The following is a 20,228-nucleotide window of genomic DNA, read 5'->3' on the forward strand; positions in this document are numbered from 1 at the left end:
TTCAAGTGTGATGTCGTAACATTCTCTGATTTTTTTTTTATAATCGCCAATTAAAAGGAGACATTTTCTCAATTATTTGTTATAACTATCTATTGCAGTCGCTATAGCGGCCATTGGGTTAGCTATTGTTTTGTTAATTTTTTGAAACAGAAATCAACTCGTATCAATCAATCGAATTTGTTGAGTTGAAAATTAAATAAATATAAAAGAATAAAATTAGATCAAGAAAACAACGACCACACTCTCTCCATTTTGACACTTTACTAGTTTTAATGATTTTTTATGATTCAACCATCACAATCAAACATTTAGGTGGCTAAAAATATATACCAACCCATACTTTAGCATCCACAAAAAAAGGGAAACAAGAGAAAAGGTGGGTTGCGGGAGGGGGAACCAAATGTTCTTTTCTGTTTTTAATAATTTTTTTCACTTTGGTTTCACTTCCATTCTTCTTTTGTCTCAATAGATTATGGGTTTGAGCATCATCTAATTTATCATCACCCATCAATAAAGGCTTTTCTTCTCTATCTTTCTTTTCACTAGAAATCAAAAGATTGGAAGTAAGCATAATGTCCTTGAAGCTTAATGAGTAAGGCATTCTTGTAGGGGCTTCAAAAGTTGTGAAGCATGTGGGTCCCATGTCAAGGTATCTAAAGTTTTCCTTGGCTTCTATCTTACAAGTAAGTTCCTATTAAAGCAAGGGTAAGGCCGTGCACATTATGACCCCTACCTTTTAAGTATGGTATTCCAGTCTGCTCTCCTGTTGGTGTTGTCCACTAATTTACTGCAGACAGTTGTGTGTCTATTTCTTTTCCTAATTAATATTAAGGTACCCTAGTCTCAAAAAAATAGGTAGATCCAACATTCTTTAAACCTCATGAAGGAATAATTTCTTTAGGACTAAAATCCTCTCCAATTCCTTGATCACCGAGTACTGTAGTTCATGGTTGAGAGGTCGACACCTAGCAAACACAACATCCAACGGTTTGAGATCGATTGAGTTCGTTTTTCCTTTTTTTGTTTTCTTCTTTCTTCTCGAGCTCGGCACTATTGGATGACGCGCCTACTAGGTGTTAAGCTTTCGACCCCAAACTGCACTGCATTTTTAGGGAATTGGAGAGTATTCTTTTCATTTCTTTTTCAATTGTTATTATTACGAGAAATGACTATCTTACCTCCATGAAATATGCGTGTGATCTCCCAATTGCCCTCGCTCCTAGGAGCCACGCCCCCCCAACAGAGAAACACTTCCTCTATCCATATCTCAACAATGGTAATTCTATACGCGTCATAGCCTTACCCCGATCATTCCCCACGTGTCCAGCTGTCTGGTGTAATCAATTTATCATCAGAGTAGAAATTGGGATCCGAGAAATTGTAATCTTTTAAGTAGGGTGGGTTTCGTCAATCGTGAGTTAGTAGCAGGTCATCAGGTGTGTGGACCACCCGAGAACCGAGTCTCATCCCTCAACCGAACCGAATTCGTCAGCTTGTAATTTAAGACAACGGAGACAAAAACAAAAAACACAAAAAAACCAGAATTATCAAAACTACTTTTAGACTTGAGAAGGGAAAAAATCAAAGAATAATAAAAGGGTCAAAACAAACAGAAACGAATGATTATCCGTTCGGACTTCGGACGGTTTGCACGCCATTCAATACCCGCCAGGCACTGCCTCATATCCGCAACTATATAACTCCTAATTATACCCTACTTCTAGGACCACTAAATTTTGTTGGCCCCACGTTTACCTATTTCTAGATTGGATGATCATTATCGTCTGATCTGATCTATCAGATAACTATAAAAGGCCATAAAAATCTTAGGTTTGATTATGATAATGATGAACGGTGTAGATTCGTTAATCAGGGTCTGTAGGGACCACAATCTTCAATAAATCAGAAAAAATGTGAAAATTTTGCCGGCTGAGCTGGACTTGAGTGTCTCTCTATAATTCTATATCTTCTCTTCTCCCTCTGGATGAGAGAGAGTGGGTTATTTATATAAAAGCCCACGGAGAGAATGAAGCGCAAAACCCTCGCTTGGTGGTTTCCTCCTTCCGCTTCTTTCTTCCTTCTCTCCGGCCTATTTCGGACCTGGGATTTGCCATTTTGCTGAGGCATTTTGGTTGGGATAATCGAAGATGGGATCGGGGATTCTTTCAGATCTCGCGACGGAGATCATAATACCTGTGGCTGCGGTCATTGGGATTGTGTTCTCTCTGGTTCAATGGTATTTCGTTTCTCAGGTAAAGCTCTCTCCTGAAAGACAGAATTCATCGAACGACAGTAAGAATGGTTACAACGATTACCTTATCGAGGAAGAGGAAGGTCTAAATGATCACAATGTTGTTCTTAAATGCGCCGAAATACAGAATGCCATTGCTGAAGGTTAGATTTTTTAGTCTTAGATTTTGAGTATCTTCTAATGGTATTTATGATTCTCTTTGGGTAGATCTACTGTTGTTCCCTTTATTATTGGTTTCATTATCCCGAATTCTGTAGATCCTTGTTTCTATATCTTTTTCTTCTTCTTCTTCTTGGAGGTGTTTTTACTGTTGAAAACTTCGATGATGAATCTTGTCATCCCTCACTCGTTCTATCTGTTGTATCCTACTACTTTCTTATTGTTTCAGAATGTAGTTTTTTGTTTAGGAGATTATTATATTAGGGAGTGAACTACCCTGCTTAGGGCAGTAGGGTTTTGTACAAAGAATACATGAAAATATTTCGTTTTTGCTTTTGTTCCCACCTCTCCACGCCCCCCCCCCCCCACCAAAAAAAAAAGTATTTTTGCTGCAGAAGATTTAAGTTTAAGGTTTTTATGTTTTTATGAATTGATCCGTAAAAAAAAAAACGTTTCTTCTGGTTGGAATTTTTTTTTGTTGCTGTTGGTGATATGAGAACTTGGTGATCTGAAGAAAGGTGTTTCCTTGGGATCTTGTTAGCTCGAGTGGAGGCTCATGAGAATTGACGAGAGTACATGCAGTTTCGCTTCTTATGAACCTTATATTTTAGTGGTTCAAAATTTTTTTTTTCTATTAGTTTTGCCATTAATACGGACAAGTTATGTAGAGTGGTCACTGTCTTACAGATTTAAGTGGTTTTTTCCCCTTTTGTTACAGTAATTTTCTCTTAACTCGTGGACTTTTCTTGTTCAGTTGGTCGTCTAGAGGGTTTTTATGCACCAGTTTGAATATATTTTTCTGTTTCAACTCATTGAAGACCATGGAATTGGTTTCGGTAATAGAATATAGTGGTCGGTTTATCAAAAGATTAGCTCTTCGTTCTGGTTTCTGCTCGTTTTGGTGAGGCTAACCGTAGCACTTTCTTTTGTTTGGTCGCTTCAAGGAGTTGGATCTACAGACTTTGCCTTGCAATTATTTATTTAGTTGTCAAGGGTCGTGATCATTATTTTACCTTAGATAGCTATACCAGTTTTGCACTTAGGTTGGACTGGAATTACCTTCTGTTTGAGGTGTAGAATTTTTCACCCGTTGGGCCTTTTTTGCTTTTTTTCGGTTGGGTGGTGGGGTTGTCTTGTGAGCTAATAAGGTATGTTGCCATGTACAGCCAATTATCATGGGTCCTCTGATATTTGAATAGGCCTTTTTATTTTGCTAATTACTAATTAGTTAGGGTTATCCTCTAGATTGGCTTCCAAGGGACCATACCCTAAAATAATAAGGTATGATGCCATGCAGAGCAATTTTTATCTTGGATCATGAGAACTCTTTTGATATCATGGACAAGTCCTGAGACCTCATATGATGGCATGAATTATGACAGATCATTACCAGTATTTGCTCTGAATCAATCAGTCTAATTTGGGATCTCAATCCCTGGTTTTTATGTTGGGTTCTCAATCATTTTGCATTTTTATATGCTAATTTTTTTTAACATTATCCAAAATATATGCTGAACTTTGGATTTCTCTAATGTCAAACATGTTCATGGATGTGACAGGAGCAACTTCTTTCCTTTTCACTGAATATCAGTATGTTGGTGTGTTTATGGTTGCTTTTGCAATTCTTATCTTCCTCTTCCTTGGTTCTGTGGAGGGATTCAGTACCAAAAGTCGACCTTGCGCTTACAGTCCTGAAAAACTCTGCAAGCCTGCTCTCGCCACTGCTGTCTTCAGTACTGTATCCTTTATCCTTGGTGCTATAACTTCAGTGGTGTCTGGCTTCCTTGGAATGAAAATTGCTACCTATGCAAATGCCAGAACAACACTAGAAGCAAGGAAGGGAGTTGGGAAGGCTTTCATCACTGCATTCAGATCTGGTGCGGTCATGGGTTTCCTCCTGGCTGCCAATGGTCTTTTGGTATTGTACATTGCAATGAACCTCTTCAAGCTGTACTATGGTGATGATTGGGAAGGACTTTTTGAGGCTATCACTGGCTATGGTCTTGGTGGATCTTCCATGGCCCTCTTTGGAAGAGTTGGTGGAGGAATCTACACTAAGGCAGCTGATGTTGGTGCTGATCTTGTTGGCAAGGTTGAGAGAAACATTCCTGAGGATGACCCAAGAAACCCAGCTGTAAGAAACATCACCCATTTGTTAATCCTTTTGCTTACTTGAGGTTCTGCTTCTTAAGCACGTCTCTCATTTGTTGTTTCTATATGCTTTCAGGTCATTGCAGACAATGTTGGTGATAATGTTGGGGATATTGCTGGAATGGGATCTGATCTTTTTGGCTCATATGCCGAGTCCTCTTGTGCTGCACTTGTTGTTGCTTCCATCTCCTCTTTTGGGATTGACCATGACTGGACAGCTATGTGTTATCCATTGCTCGTTAGTTCTATTGGTATTGTAGTGTGCTTGATCACCACCCTCTTTGCAACCGACTTCTTTGAAATCAAGGCTGTCAAGGAAATTGAGCCTGCATTGAAGAAGCAACTCATTATCTCGACTGTTCTGATGACAATTGGAGTTGCACTTGTTAGTTGGCTCGCGCTCCCTCCATCGTTCACAATCTTCAATTTTGGAACTCAGAAGGTTGTGAAGAACTGGTGAGCAACTATCACTTGTCCTGCTCATTTGTTTGTTGAATGATTAACTGAGGTGTTATTAATAATACATAAAATTTGTTTAGCATTGGAGTTAATGACATTGATTTTTGTTTTCAGGCAATTATTCCTCTGTGTTGCTGTTGGTCTATGGGCTGGACTCATTATCGGGTTTGTAACGGAGTATTACACCAGCAATGCATACAGGTTTGTCGATGTATGCCTTTCTCTCTCTTCTACTATTTTTAAGTAGTTTCTGTCGTAATACTAATGTCTAATCATGTTTTTGCAGCCCTGTTCAAGATGTGGCAGATTCCTGCAGAACTGGAGCTGCCACTAATGTCATCTTTGGGCTTGCTTTGGGATACAAGTCTGTCATTATTCCCATTTTTGCTATTGCAATCTGTATATATGTAGGTTTCAGCTTTGCTGCCATGTATGGTATTGCAGTGGCTGCTCTAGGAATGTTGGGCACCATTGCTACTGGATTGGCCATTGATGCTTATGGCCCCATCAGTGACAATGCTGGAGGCATTGCTGAGATGGCCGGCATGAGTCACAGGATCCGAGAGAGAACTGATGCCCTTGATGCTGCGGGGAACACCACTGCTGCTATTGGGAAGGTAGCATCATTGAATTCTGCCTATATCCATATCACAGTCTGCTGTTATTTAATTTTAGCCTTTTTTTGGGGTGTTATTGTTTCATTGTAATTCATTTTCAATATGTTCTTAGGGCTTTGCTATTGGATCTGCTGCCTTGGTGTCCCTCGCACTCTTTGGTGCTTTTGTGAGCCGTGCATCCATTACAACCGTAGATGTGCTCTCCCCAAAGGTCTTCATTGGGTTGATTGTTGGAGCAATGCTCCCGTACTGGTTCTCAGCCATGACCATGAAGAGTGTAGGAAGTGCAGCCTTGAAGATGGTCGAGGAGGTGCGCAGACAGTTCAACACAATCCCAGGTTTGATGGAGGGCCTTGCCAAGCCAGATTATGCTACTTGCGTGAAGATCTCCACAGACGCCTCCATCAAGGAAATGATCCCACCAGGTGCCTTGGTCATGTTGACACCCCTCATTGTTGGTACTATATTCGGTGTGGAGACTCTGTCAGGTATCTTGGCTGGTTCTCTCGTTTCTGGTGTGCAGGTAATCTGTGAAACACTTGCTTTTGGTCCCCCCTTCGCTTTTCATTTGATACTATTTGCTGATCTGTTGTGTGTTTTTTTTAAATTAGATTGCAATCTCTGCATCCAACACTGGAGGTGCGTGGGACAACGCCAAGAAATACATTGAGGTAAAAATATCTTAGATGATCCTCCGTCAATAGTATCTCCAGTAGATCTTTCATGAGATAATCTTGTTATTCCATATTAAACTGTTATCCGTCTCATGATGGGTTGCTGGTGTGGACAGGCTGGTGCTTCAGATCATGCTAGATCCCTTGGTCCTAAGGGATCTGACCCACACAAGGCAGCTGTTATCGGTGACACCATTGGTGATCCACTCAAGGACACATCTGGCCCATCACTAAACATCCTCATCAAGCTCATGGCTGTGGAATCGCTTGTATTTGCTCCATTCTTCGCCAAGCATGGTGGCATCATTTTCAAGATCTTTTAAGAGATGACATACGATCTTAATGGGGGGGGGGGGGGGGTTGTTTTTGAGTCATTGGTCACCACTTATTTTGTGAGTTCCCCCGACCCCACCCCTTTTCCATTCCCCTCCCCCTCCCTCTTCCCCTCATTTTGTGAGTTCCCCCGACCCCACCCCTTTTCCATTCCCATCCCCCTCCCTCTTCCCCTCACCGTCACCCTCACCTCATTCAAATATACCAGACGGCCTTAACCACCCTGCCCCTTTTTATGTTCTTCACTCTTCTTAGGAGGAACTTATATTTTGATTCTGTAGTTTGGTAGTGGTTACTATTCTCAAAGCACCATAACGTCTAAGCATTGAGTTGGGGGAGAGGATATTTTGGCTGATGATGATGATGATGACGATTGTGATAATTATCTTTTTTTTTTCTATGAATGGTAGTGCGGTTCATTTACTTTTGTTTCATATTTTTATCAGGTACCCAAATATCCATGTAACCTCATTACTTTCTTGTGAAAATAGAGAGAACATCTTCGGAAATTGTGTTCTTATCTTTCGAGTTGTTGCAACAGCGTGCTTGTGCCTTTATTCAATGATTCTGGGATTCTCTGTTTCTATGCTGTGCCTACAGTTTTGAAATCCCCCAAACTCCTCTCGTCTGGTCTGATTCTGTCACGGTAAAAGAAAGAATCTGTCGGTATGCACCCTTGCTTGGGTTGCTATTGACTTGTTAGGTAGTGGTTAATCTCACGAATCAGCTGACCAATGTAATATACCTGAGCTTGGTGGCAGCCCCATCACTTGTACTTGTTTCTATGGTAGCTAAACGTCTGGGTTTGCGCTGCCCAGGCCTTTGGTCTGATCCCAGATCCGAACTATAACTCTGCGGATTTGTAACAATCCTTGATATTATTCAGTTCATATGTATAACAATATATTTTTTTTAATCTGAGTTTTGATATTCCCCGCTGGAATTGCTTCAGTCATATTTATGTTTATGTATGTAACATGTATGTATCTGGGATTTGGTTGGGGATGTAAACCTTTTTTAATGAATTTCAACACTCTATATGGTTTAGGTTTGTATATGTTGTAATAATGTTAACTTTTAAAATTAAAGAGAAATGGAGTATGATCACGACTAATGAAGGTTCTATTAACAATAAATTAGTTAGCTTAAAAGACAATTGCAATGTGATCAATCAATGATTATGGTGAATTTATTTAAGGGAAAAAGTTGTGTGTCCGGGAGTGTGGCCTAAGCCAGCACTCCGATGAGTCTATCTCTCTCTTTCCCATGTGAAAAGACACTTCTACCCCTTTGTTTTAAGGAAGAGAGAGATAGAGTGCTGGCGTAGGCCACACTCCCGTACAGAAAACTGCTTCCCTTTATTTTATTACAAGGGATCGTCAATCTTGGACATAATTGTTTAAAGCTGGCGATATTGGTCTATTTAGGACCATAGGGGTATCTTAATTGGTGCTCAAATATTGTAGAAAGGTGATCCCATCATATGTTCAAGTGGTAAATTTCAATCATTTAGAACAGGAGATGACCTTTAAAATGGATTTTTTTTTTATGAGGATAATGATTTATAGCAAGAGCCTTTTCTGTTGCTGCAGTGGTTATTTCACTGAAGGACAGCCCAGATGGGACCATTTGGAGACCAACATTACCTCTTGCATTGCAAGAGCTGTGAATTGCTTCTGGACTGAAGATCTTCAAGACTGGTGGAATATTTCCAGTTTGGGGATTACAATTCCTTGACTGAAGCAGAACTTAGAAGTTAATTTTGGTTATTCATGTGAATCATTATATATTCCTTAATATCCATTAGTTTCACATAGCAGTGAGCACTTGATGCTCTAAACTTAATACATGATAAAATAAAATTGAAAATAAGCTGTGGAAAAAAAAAATATAGAAGAACAGGGATGAGGTTTCTGAAATTAAACTTTGGCCCAGTTAATTGCTCTCTTTCCTTGTGAGTAGCTACGGTTGAATTCTTTTTCATAGTCTTTCACCTTCACCTTTCTGAACAACCTGGGCCTAACCTCATCGATCAACGCATCTGCTGGTTCGATCTCTTTCACAATTTCTAGTAGGTAGAACATGGCCAAAGAGATTCTTTCCCTATCAGGATTTGTTAACACCCTATGCATTGAGCTCTTGAATATTCCATTGCTCATTATCTGCATGAATCAGTTCCAAAATTTCCACAAATATCTCAAGTACCTGAATTAAGTTTGTAAGAGAAAAAAGGGCAAGTGCTCTGGCTGATGTATCAACCTGGAAATATCCTTGTTGAAATCATAAATGAAGGCTGCCTCCCAAGCTGATGTGTACAATATTATAAGAAAGAAAAGGGACAGGAAAATATACCTCTGTTTGATCTGCTACATTGATAAGTAGAGCATAAGGGACGATGGGAACTTTGATCCATTGGCCATCTTTTAGGACTTGCAGTCCTTCCACTTCTGGGTCTTGCAAGACGATAGTAATTAAGCCTCCATCAGTATGAGGTCTGATCCCATAAACAAGATCGGGCTTCGAACAAGGAGGGTAGTAGTTAAACCTTGCATAAATTCTGTACTGATCACCAAGCTGGTTCACAAAGTAATTCTCTTCTAGACCCAACACCCTTGCCATCGCCTTGATAGTGGCCTGGGCTACCAAACTTGTCTTCATGCTATATTCATGCAAGATTTCTCTGCAATTGTCATGGTTAAAGATGGAGTAAGTATAAGGCTTATAATCCTTTCTTCAATTAAGGGAATATATGTAACATCTCATTGTTAGGATTTTTTTTTTCAAATTTGGAAAGTATCTTTCCACCTTGAACTAAACCTTCATCCAACCATTCTTTTTGTGTTTCTTTACTGATGGACATCATTTTCTGTATCTCTTTGAAAGCAATAAATCTAAGCAGACAATATGAGCACTTATTACAGAATGGAGGCCCAGGGGAAACTCTACTCTAAAGAAGGACACCAACAGTGCTACTGCAATCCTTGTGGATTCCTCTATTCCAGCTTAGTCATTCTGCCTCTATTACCCGATCTACTCCCCAAGGAGAGAGATCCAAAGAAAGCCCAGAGAATCAGAGATAGAGCTGCTAATCAGGCATATATTCTTGGTCTAGAACCCCAACAACACATCATGGTCGACGATGCCCTCTCGATGACCAGTTGCTGAGAACCAAGCTCCAGAGCTCCCCTGTAGGACATAGAGACGAGGCTCAAGAAAGCCATGGCAGCTGAACCTGAGCTGCCCTAAGTATCCTACTGACTCCTGATGGATTCCTTGGTGTTACAGTTGGGTAAGCCATACATCAAACATTAACCATGCATTTAGCAATATGAGATGCGCTAATGAAAGCACCTGAAGCGAACAGGATTGTCGGGCCAATAGCGGAGTTTCCTCTGGTTTTCTGGTCGGACTAAGAGGTAGAGTCGATCAGACCAGTTAAGAACCTGATCGTCTGAAACAACACTATCAGCCCCATACGATTCAAGGCTGCCATCAACTCCAGCGTACTTCAGTTTCTCTTCCGTCGGAAGATCAAAGAACCCTTTTGCAACGTTGCGCAAGTCATCAAGGAGAGAGCTTGGAATCCCATGTCCAATTGCCTGAAATTTCATAAACAAATCTAGTGGGGCCTTTTTATTTCTATAATAACTAAAAGAACTTTTATATCTGTAAGAGAAGGAGAGTAGACGAAACACTTCAAATTAAAACAGTGTTAATGAGTACCTGGAAGAAACCCCAAGAACGGAGTGCAGATCCAAGCTTCTCCATCTCTGCTTCTTTTTCATTTGCGGGTGTTGAAGGAGAGGATAGGAGTTGGAGATCTACAGTTGGGATTGAAGAAGAGAAAGAAGGATTGCCATCGATGATTTCGTTGTGATCAGAGTCTCTGATGATGTATCTCGGCGGTGGTTCACTGCCGTTGACTACGGCAAGTTCCTGTACGGGCTTTCCCAGCTGTGACGACATGTTGGGAACTCTACCAAATTGAGTAAATGATCATTGCCGAAATTAGATGATGGAGAAACATCCTCCCCCAAACAATCAAGCAGGGAATACTGACAAGGATTTATGAATTGACAAACATGAACCAACCATCCCACAAATTTCAAGTCAATCCAAAGAAAATAAGGAGAGAATCCTAATTAATAAAATCAGAGATTCAAAATCTGGAAAATTATATCTTCCGATTTTCTGCCCGGCCCAGTTCCCAAGTTCCTCTAATAGGGGGTGGTAGACCTCACCCGGGCAGAGTGTTTGGGTAGGGATAGGGTGGTCATTCCAGTCCCCCCTTGTTAGAGGAACTAGGGAATTGGGCCGGGCAGAGAACTGGAGGTGATAAAGATCCGAGGAGATCCTTGATGCGGTAAAAATATTAGATCTTAACAAGTGACGTATTATGAGAAGATGAGAATAGAAGATAAATATGTACTTTTTTCCATATGAATGTATTTCAATTTAATACAATGTATTCTATATTGGGATGTAACTTATTGCTATACGTTTTATGGACTTGAAGTACCATATCACCGCTTACTACAAATTTTTATATTAGTATAGATACAAGAAAAATTGGGAAAGACCATATATTACAGTGTCATATCACCACTTACAATTTTAATCCATTTTTTTAATCTTATTTTTAATAAAATATAATTAAATTTATGCATATGTTGTATACCCAAAAAATAATAATAATAAAGTTATTTAAAAATAACATATTTCAAGTTGAATCCAACTAATGGATTCATGGGTAACCAAACAATTTTGAATATGGATTCAGGAAGATCCAACTGTCAGACTCAAGGTAACCAAACAGTCTTACATATGGATTCAGCTAGATTCCACCTGACAGAACCAGGGCAACCAAACAGGTTTTTTTATCAGAATCTAAATCCATATGAACCAGATTTTTAAAGAAGCTGATCCAATTTAAGAATCCGACTCATCGGACACCTTCAACCAAACACAACCTTATGGACTTTCAAAAACGTAATTCTTTTATGGAAGAGCCATCTATTGTAAAAGTTCTCATATTTCGCATTAATTATCATCAGAGATACAGTGGTATATATATTGAGGCATACGGTACGGTGGTATATATATTGAGGCATACAGTTACATGTACATATCAACCCTATACAAGTGGACAACAGGTTTAACCGACTATGTAACCGTTGTTGAGCTGGCAACACCAACATGTGGAGACGTATCCACAACATCCATGGTGATGGATGTGATGTAATAATTCTTACCATTTCTCGAATTTCATATGATATCATTTGTTAGGAACTTGGGTGGAATTCATCTTTAAAAATTAGTCAGAGGAAATGCCCAAATTACCCAACATGTGGGAAAGAATGTGGAACTATTTTTTTCGTCTTTAAGAATGCTCGGTGCTTCAAGGCCTCGATTCCCCCTTTCTGGAGCTGGATCGTCTCGGTTAACAAGGAGATTGAAGCTGTTATCTACCTCCCCTAGAGCCCTCCTCCATCAACAATGAGTGGACTCTCAGGTGAAGTTTCCCCCTCTCCCCCGGTGGGAACCTTCTCCTTTTTTGTGGATGTGGCTACTAGCTCTTGCGCAAAGGCGCTGGGCGTTGGCTATGTTGCTTTTGACCCTTGTGGTGTGATTTGATTGATTGCTTTCGTTTCGGCACCGATTGTGGTTGGTGAGGCATTGGCAATCCGAATGATTCTCTCATTTGTTTGCAAGTTGGGAATCCAATCGATCCTAATATCGTCGGATTGTATCTCCCTCGTCAAATGTTTGTCCCCCTCCCCTCCTCCTATTCTCCCCAGTTTCTCTTGTATTGTTCAGGATATTTGCATCCTGAAATCTTCTTTCTCCTTCTGTGACTTTGTTCATATCAATAGGTCTGAGAATGGTTTGGCCTCAATTTTTCTAAATGGGCCATCTCCAGCCCGTTGAATTGTTTTGGGGAGTCCCCTTTTCCTAGGAATCCCTTGAGCATTGTAACGCCCTTTTTGAATCAGCAAAGTCAATAGATTTTCGCACCCAAAAAACAAAAAAACATATTTGACCGGATATGTGGTACAAATATATTGCCTTTGCACATAACCATCCATGAAACCTGCTCCAAAATTTTTTTTTGTTCTATTTTTCTATAATCATTATATTAAGGTTATAAAAAAACTTTCTTCTTATCCATAATGACCCATAGATGTACTACATCAATTTTTTTTTTGAGTTGGGGACTTTGGTGCTGTTTGCAATCTACATTTGTTTATGTGGAATGATTTCTTGAACCAACCACTTTGGAACTCTAGTAGGGCTCTAATATCGGCCACTTGGTAGGAATGTAGGATGGAGCCCAATTTTTTCAACCGATAGTAGTATTTAAAAGGGCAAGAGAACGCTAATCGGTCGTGTAGCCCCTGCATCAGTGTGAGAGTCACAAAGAGTGCACGTAGAAGCATTAATTTGAATGAGATTTTTTATTTCACTAGGGGTTGAGTAGGGATGTAAACGGATCGGATTCGGCTTGGATAGTGCTATATCCGCATCTGCATCCGATTAGCTTTCGGACAGATTCGGATAGTGCTAAACGAATACGGACACGGATACGGATCGGATATTTTAGCCGCTTACATGTAAATATAGCTTTTCGGATAGCTATAGCCTATCCGTTTAGCTTTCGCATCCGTGCTTAGCTTTGAGACGGATTCGGATAAAATGCTAACTTACGTGGATACGGACACGGAGTTGGAAACGGATTTCAGCTATTCATTTACACCCCTAGTGTTGAGTAGTCTTTTCATGCACGTGCTCCTATGTTTGGGTGTAGTAACCACATGGCCGGTTAACATTCTTTTTCTCTTAAAATTATTGCTTATTTTGCTTTGTGAAAGCAAATCCAAGGACGTCTTGGATTCAAAACTTTGAAACAACCAATCAACTTTAAAAAAACCAAAGAGGAAGTTTTAAAAATATTTTGTATGACTTAGTAGTGATCCATCCATCATCTACCTAATACAAGGATAAGCAACAGGAGTCATCTATTTAAGTAGCACAAGCAAGCCTTAATAAGTAACACCAAAGCCAAGTAGTATTATTCTATTTAGTATTCTACCCAAAAAAATAAAATTATTCTATTTAGTACTCAAAAAGAAATGAGAAAATTATCAAATTATTCAAAAATAATTTTCATTTTGTCAAACTATCCATCAAATCTTTCGTTTAACTAAATTATCCAAAAAAAAGGGCAAGAGATCTCTACTTGGTGTCTTGGTGACATGGTCTCTACACAAGCGTCTGAGCCAATAGGTGAACACGTCTGGGTATCTACCCAAGGGATAGAGACGACATCTCACGGTGCCCTGTGAGAGGGCATAGGAAACACCATCAAGTAGAGATCTTTTTCCTAAAAGCATATTATTGAAATGCCCTAAACAACACCCAAATCTACAACAGATCCTCACTTGAGTATGTTTTTAATATTTTTACCTCTGGCCATCGCTAAAAAAAAAAAAAAAAGGGGTTCAAAGGAGCCGATAATCCTGTGCACCACCCATGCTACAATTTTACTTGACTGGCTGCATATACCCTTTTAGGAACACTATCAGAGTAGCCAAGTCCAAGATGTAGTGCGGCATACAGGCCTTGCAGGCTATCTTCATCGGAATCTTCTGGCTGAATATAGGATAAAAAAATTATCAAGTAACTATTGGGGTTGGAAAAACAAGCTTTCCAACTTTTTCTTTGTGACGTGAATAACACACAAAAACGATATGTGCAAGATCAACAAAACACAAAAAGAAAAAAACAAGCACATATACAAAAAAAGAGGTAAAAGATTTATGTGGTTTGGAAAAACCACCTACGTCTATCTAGTGAGATCCAACTTCTACTATGAATCATGAGATGAAAAAATAGTACAACCTTTACGATTTGATACCCAAATCGAAACTCCCATGTATTCCCTTCTCTCATCTTCCATGAACTCTACATCTTCACCATGGTTACTCACTTAGTCCTTGTACACCTCTTGGACTCTCATTTAAATCTTCACATCTTGGCTCCTAACTTGGATCAACACTATTCTCTTTGGTTGACACCTCTCTCCTTTTATAGGATTCATTCTCAGCTTTGTTGTTTTCTCTCCTTAGAGAAAACATGGATTTTTATCTTTCTCAAAAATTGAGCAAATGTTGAACTGTGTCTTTGGTTGGCTCGTTTTCTTGTTAGTTCCTAGGTAACACTTACCAAATGAGTCTATGATAATGTGATGAAAATGTCTACAAAAATTGAATCTGAAGAAAGCTTCCCTATGGCCAGATATGATGGCTGTCAAGGAAGCTCTGAGTCTGTTAGAGAGTTCATCATATCCAATATCCTTTTGTCTTTTAATAATTAATGAGTGAAATATAAAGCTATTATCACAAACCAAAAAAAAACAAAAAAAACCCTATGCATTAATAAACAAGAAAAAACTGTCTTACAAATTGCATGAGAACAGAACTGTTACATGGATAATTGAATAAAGACCGACTTTAGTTATGGCACAATGTCATGAGATTCCAATAGTTGCAGACACTTAATGTTTGTGAAGGGATTTTATCCCAACATGATGGAGCAAACCTGAAGGACTCTGTTCCACTTGAGACATTGGATTGTATCAAAATATGTTCCATCATGATTTCAAGATCTAAATGTCATAATACCTTCACACTCCTGTTTGTTAGGCTGCATTGTCTGCCCCAATAAAAACCATCAATGATCTCCTCCATACTTGTAAGTTGTCATGTCTCTCTCCTATTTATCATTCATCCAACAATTATCTCCATTTTCTTTGTACAAGGTTTTTTTTGCTTTCTGATTTCATAACTCATGCAGGGGAAGAAGCAGGATTGTTGGATAGATTCACTTTCGGCTCTGGAGAAAGAAATTAGGAGAGTTTAGACTTTTCTTGGACTGACGGCCAAGAGTTATTCTGAGGTATGTGATGTTCAAACTTGGTCAGGCATATGGTTTGCTGTTTTAAGTTCGTTTCTTAAGTTCCATTCAATTCCAACAGGTTTCTCAGCAGTAGAGAGAGAAGGCATTCAAGAGGTTATCAGAAGATCAAGTTTGCAGAATATTGTAGAAAGAACTATAGCAAGTGAAAATAAGGAGTATGAGAAATCAAATGTAATCAGAAAAGGGTTGGATGCAGTGATTATTTCACTGAAGGACAGCCCAGATGGGACCATTTGGAGACCAACATTACCTCTTGCATTGCAAGAGCTGTGAATTGCTTCTGGACTGAAGATCTTCAAGACTGGTGGAATATTTCCAGTTTGGGGATTACAATTCCTTGACAGAAGCAGAACTTAGAAGTTAATTTTGGTTATTCATGCTTTCATGTGAATCATTATATATTTTTTAATATCCATTAGTTTCACATAGTAGTGAGCACCTGATGCTCTAAACTTAATACATGATAAAATAAAATCGAAAATAAGCTGTGGAAAAAAAATATATAGAAGAACAGGGATGAGGTTTCCGAAATTAAGCTTTGGCCCAGTCAATTGCTCTCTTTCCTTGTGAGTAGCTCCGGAAGAATTCTTCTTCATAGTCTTTCACCTTCACCTTTCTGAACAACCTGGGCCTAACCTCATCGATCAACACATCTGCTGGTTCGATCTCTTTCACATTTTCTGGTGCGTAGAACATGGCTAAAGAGATTCTTTCTCTTTCAGGATTTGTTAACACCCTATGCATTGGGCTCTTGAATATTCCATTGCTCATTATCTGCAAGAATCAGTTCCAAAATTTCCACAAATATCTCAAGTACCTGAATGAAGTTTGTAAGAGAAAAAAGGACAAGTGATCTGGCTGATATATCAACCCGGACATATCCTTGTTGAAACCATAAATGAAGGCTGCCTCCCAAGCTGATGTGCACAATAGTACAAGAAAGAAAAGGGACAGGAAAATATACCTCTATTTGATCTGCTACATTGATGAGCAGAGCATAAGGGACGATGGGAACTTTGATCCATTGGCCATCTTTTAGGACTTGCAGTCCTTCCACTTCTGGGTCTTGCAAGACGATGGTAATTACGCCACCATCAGTATGAGGTTTGATCCCATAAACAAGATCGGGTCTCGAACAAGGAGGGTAGTTGTTAAACCTTGCATAAGTTCTGTCCTGATCGCCAATCTGGTTCACAAAGTAATTCTCTTCTAAACCTAACACCCTTGCCGTCGCCTTGATAGTGGCTTGGGCTACCAAACTTGTCTTCATGCTATATTCATGCAAGATTTCTCTGCAATTGTCATGGTTAAAAATGGTGTTAAGTATAAGGTTTATAATCCTTTCTTCAATTAAGGGAATATATGTAACTCTCATTGTTAGGATTTTCTCAAATTTGGAAAGTATCTTTCCACCTTGAACTAAACCCCCATCCACCCATTCTTTTTGTGTTTCTCTACTGATGGACATCATTTTCTGTATCTCTTTGAAAGCAATAGATCTAAGCAGACAAAATGAGAACTTATTACAGAAAGGAGGCCCCAGGGGAAACTCTACAGCAAAGAAGACCCCAACAGTATTACTGCAATCCTTGTGGATTCCCCTATTCTAGCTTAGTCATTCTGCCTCTGTTACGCGATCTAGTCCCCCAGGAGAGAGATCCAAAGAAAGCCCAGAGAATCAGAGATGGAGCTGCCTAATCAGGCATACTTTCTTGATCTAGAAACCCATCAACACATCATGGTCGTGAATCCCCCTCGATGACCAGTTGCTGAGAGCCAAGCTCCAGAGCTCCCCTGCAGGACATAGAGACGGCTCAAGAAAGCCATGACAGCTGAACCTGAGCTGCACTAAGTATATCCTACTGACCATGGTGTTACAGTTGGGTAAGCCAGACATCAAACATTAACCGTGCATCTACCAATATGAGATGAGTTATAGTGAAAGCACCTGAAGCGAACAGGATTGTCGGGCCAATAGCGGAAATTCCTCTGGTTTTCTGGTCGGACTAGGAGGTAGAGTCGATCAGACCAGTTAAGAACCTGATCGTCTGAAACAACACTGTCAGTCCCATACGAGTCAATGCTGCCATCAATTCCAGTGTACTTGAGTTTCTCTTCCGTCGGAAGATCAAAGAACCCTTTTGCAACGTTGCGCAACTCATCAAGGAGAGAGCTTGGAATCCCATGTCCAATTGCCTGAAATTTCATAAACAAATCTAGTGGGGCCTTTTTATTTCTATAATAACTAAAAGAACTAATATCTGTAAGAGAAGGAGAGTAGACGAAACACTTCAAAACTGTATTAATGAGTACCTGGAAGAAGCCCCAAGAACGGAGTGCAGATCCAAGCTTCTCCATCTCTGCTTCTTTCTCATTTGCAGGTGTTGAAGGAGAGGATAGGAGTTGGAGATCGACAGTTGGGATTGAAGAAGAGAGAGAAGGATTGCCATCGATGGTTTCGTTGTGGTCACCGTCTCTGATTATGTATCTCGGCGGTGGTTCTCTGCCGTTGATTGCTGCAAGTTCCTGTACGGGCTTTCCAAGTTGCGGTTCTTGGTCAGAGCCAAGACTTGAGGCCATGTTGCCTCTCAACTTCAGTAAATGATCATGACCACTGCATGCGGAGAATTTATAGCCTTTCTTATTTCCAATTTTGGCATCTTTCCCTGTTCCTACCTTTCCGGGAGGGCACGAGGGCAACCAGACACATGGGGCGGGATGGGGCCGGGCAGGGCCGTCATTTTGGGATGCCCATCCCCATGTATCTGGACAGAAAATATAAGCGGATCAAGGAAATCAGGCAATTTAAATTTAAATTGACTTTGACTCCATTTATTTCTATGGGTACTGGACCATGATTGTCTACGGTACGCTGTCCATAACGGCCTGGGCGGCCAGAGTGCCAGACACATCGCCCTGTGCATTGTCTGCCTTATTCCTGTTACAGTGCCTTGTCCGAGCCAAGGGTAAGACGGACATTGCATATGACAATGTGTCTGACCACACAAGCCTTTACGGGCACGCCGTAGAGGATCTGAATTGGTGAAGACTTGAGGACATGTTGAGAACTTGATCAAATTGAATAAATGATCATTGACGGAGACATGTGAAGAATTTATGGACTTTCAAATGTTTTATGGAAGAGCCATCGATAGTGATGGATGAATTAGTGATCTGATAAGTCTTACCATTGCTCGAATTTCATATGATACTATTTGTTAGGGATTTGGATAGAATTCATCTTTAAAACTAGACGTCAAGGAGAAAAGTGTCCAAGTACTTATAAACCCTCCACATAACCCAACATACTTGACCTGATATGTGATACAAATATGTGGCCTATGTACATAACCATCCATGAAACCTGCTCCAAAAATTTTTTATTGTTAATCTTCTATAATCAATACATTAAGGTTATAATAAAGCTTTCTTCTTATCTATAATGACGAATAGATGTACTGTATCAATTTTTTTGAGTTGGGGACTTTGGAGTTTGCAATCGATCTACATTTGTTTATGTGAAATGATTTCTTGAACCTACTACCTATCACTTAGGAAAGAACTCTAGTAGGGGTCTATTATCGGCCACTTGGTAGGAATGGAGGATGGAGCCCAAATTTTCCCGCAGATAGTATTTAAAAGTGCAAGATAACGTTAATTGGTTGTGTAGCCCTTGCATCACTGTGAGAGTCATGAGAGTGCACACCGAAGCATTAGTTTGGATTGACCAGTATCAATATCGGCTTCGACTCATACAATTCGACCAATCCAATACAATACCTCATTCCATATTCATCAATGGTCATGCCTATCTCGCAATATTTTGGTTTATAAATGGGTCCAGTCCCTCTCTCTTTTGATCAATTTCTTGGTTTGATTCCATTGCTAGCCTGACAGAAACAACTATCAGGCTGGCTCACAGTCCTATTTGAAGGGTGTAGTTTGGATTAAGGGTATCAATCGATTGGGCCTAATCCGTCTCCTCCAATTTAAGATTCTATATTGTTACCGACCATTTAGGTAATTGGGCCTCGTAGCTCAGGGCATAGACATACTTTTATGTTGTCATCGGTTACCAGTCCATAATCGGATTAACGATAATAGGGTTTTAAATGGATTAATTGGTTAATCGGGCTCTAAATGAGCCATATCTGGTTATAATCGAATCATAAACAGGGTAGGTTAACGATTACGGTAGGCCACGGGCCAAAGTTCCAACCCCACCCTCACAGTCCTACTAAGGTCAGGGTTATTTTTCCATTCAATACATTCAAAAGAAGAAACTTGTTTTCAGTGGTGATGAGAAATATATAACTGGATCAAAGCGGATGGTTAATAGTACCTGAAACCATTGGGATTTTTCAGCCTGTAGGGCGGCCCTGGCTGAGCCCGGCCCGGTCCAACCGATCTTATAAATAATGTATATAAATAAATTGGAGAAAAATTCTCAGAGGGGGAGTGTACCGCCCATGTCCAAGCTCACACACATATGGAGCGAAATGACTCCTATGAAAGGTGGAAATCCAGCTCCCATGATACCAACATGCGTGCTCTAATTGGCCCCCTTACGCTCAGGGCCGTGCTCCCCCACAAAGAAGCTGACCCAAA

At 39.9% G+C, this 20,228-nt stretch overlaps 2 protein-coding genes across 4 annotated transcripts; one reads left to right on the forward strand and one right to left on the reverse strand.

Moving 5' to 3' along the window:
• The first annotated feature begins 2,046 nt into the window (after window positions 1-2,046).
• Window positions 2,047-6,682, forward strand: LOC122668067 (pyrophosphate-energized vacuolar membrane proton pump). The gene is made up of 8 exons (XM_043864613.1): window positions 2,047-2,394; window positions 3,970-4,544; window positions 4,638-5,017; window positions 5,135-5,221; window positions 5,307-5,637; window positions 5,750-6,160; window positions 6,249-6,308; window positions 6,428-6,682. Exons 1-8 carry the CDS (start codon window positions 2,148-2,150, stop codon window positions 6,632-6,634), a joined length of 2,298 nt encoding a protein of 765 aa, XP_043720548.1. The 5' UTR covers window positions 2,047-2,147; the 3' UTR covers window positions 6,635-6,682.
• A 1,853-nt stretch (window positions 6,683-8,535) lies between these two features.
• On the reverse strand, window positions 8,536-18,209 carry LOC122668068 (protein SRG1-like). 3 transcript variants are annotated; one of them, XM_043864615.1, is made up of 4 exons: window positions 17,934-18,209; window positions 17,569-17,816; window positions 8,997-9,324; window positions 8,536-8,806 (listed from the first exon to the last, which is right to left on the reverse strand). In XM_043864615.1, exons 1-4 carry the CDS (start codon window positions 18,198-18,200, stop codon window positions 8,564-8,566), a joined length of 1,086 nt encoding a protein of 361 aa, XP_043720550.1. In that variant the 5' UTR covers window positions 18,201-18,209; the 3' UTR covers window positions 8,536-8,563. The 3 variants fall into 3 exon arrangements, with proteins under 3 accessions (XP_043720550.1, XP_043720551.1, XP_043720549.1); XM_043864616.1 differs by having other exon boundaries at window positions 8,724-8,806; window positions 8,904-9,324; XM_043864614.1 differs by lacking the exons at window positions 8,536-8,806; window positions 8,997-9,324 and adding exons at window positions 16,148-16,394; window positions 16,585-16,912.
• Between the last annotated feature and the right edge of the window lie 2,019 nt (window positions 18,210-20,228).

Source organism: Telopea speciosissima, chromosome 7 (assembly GCF_018873765.1).
Source record: "Telopea speciosissima isolate NSW1024214 ecotype Mountain lineage chromosome 7, Tspe_v1, whole genome shotgun sequence".
Classification (NCBI taxonomy): Eukaryota; Viridiplantae; Streptophyta; class Magnoliopsida; order Proteales; family Proteaceae; genus Telopea; species Telopea speciosissima.

What these genes read in the sequence shown, in the direction of transcription:
- LOC122668068 (XM_043864615.1), bottom strand. Translation starts at nt 18,200, where the DNA reads ATGGCCTCAAGTCTTGGCTCTGACCAAGAACCGCAACTTGGAAAGCCC. An exon ending in GTTCTTGGGGCTTCTTCCAG is followed by an intron (nt 17,817 to 17,933) that starts GTACTCATTAAT and finishes ATGAAATTTCAG; the next exon opens with GCAATTGGACATGGGATTCC. An exon ending in GACAATCCTGTTCGCTTCAG is followed by an intron (nt 9,325 to 17,568) that starts GTGCTTTCACTA and finishes TGACAATTGCAG; the next exon opens with AGAAATCTTGCATGAATATA.
- LOC122668067 (XM_043864613.1), top strand. Translation starts at nt 2,148, where the DNA reads ATGGGATCGGGGATTCTTTCAGATCTCGCGACGGAGATCATAATACCT. An exon ending in ACAGAATGCCATTGCTGAAG is followed by an intron (nt 2,395 to 3,969) that starts GTTAGATTTTTT and finishes TGGATGTGACAG; the next exon opens with GAGCAACTTCTTTCCTTTTC. An exon ending in ATGACCCAAGAAACCCAGCT is followed by an intron (nt 4,545 to 4,637) that starts GTAAGAAACATC and finishes ATATGCTTTCAG; the next exon opens with GTCATTGCAGACAATGTTGG.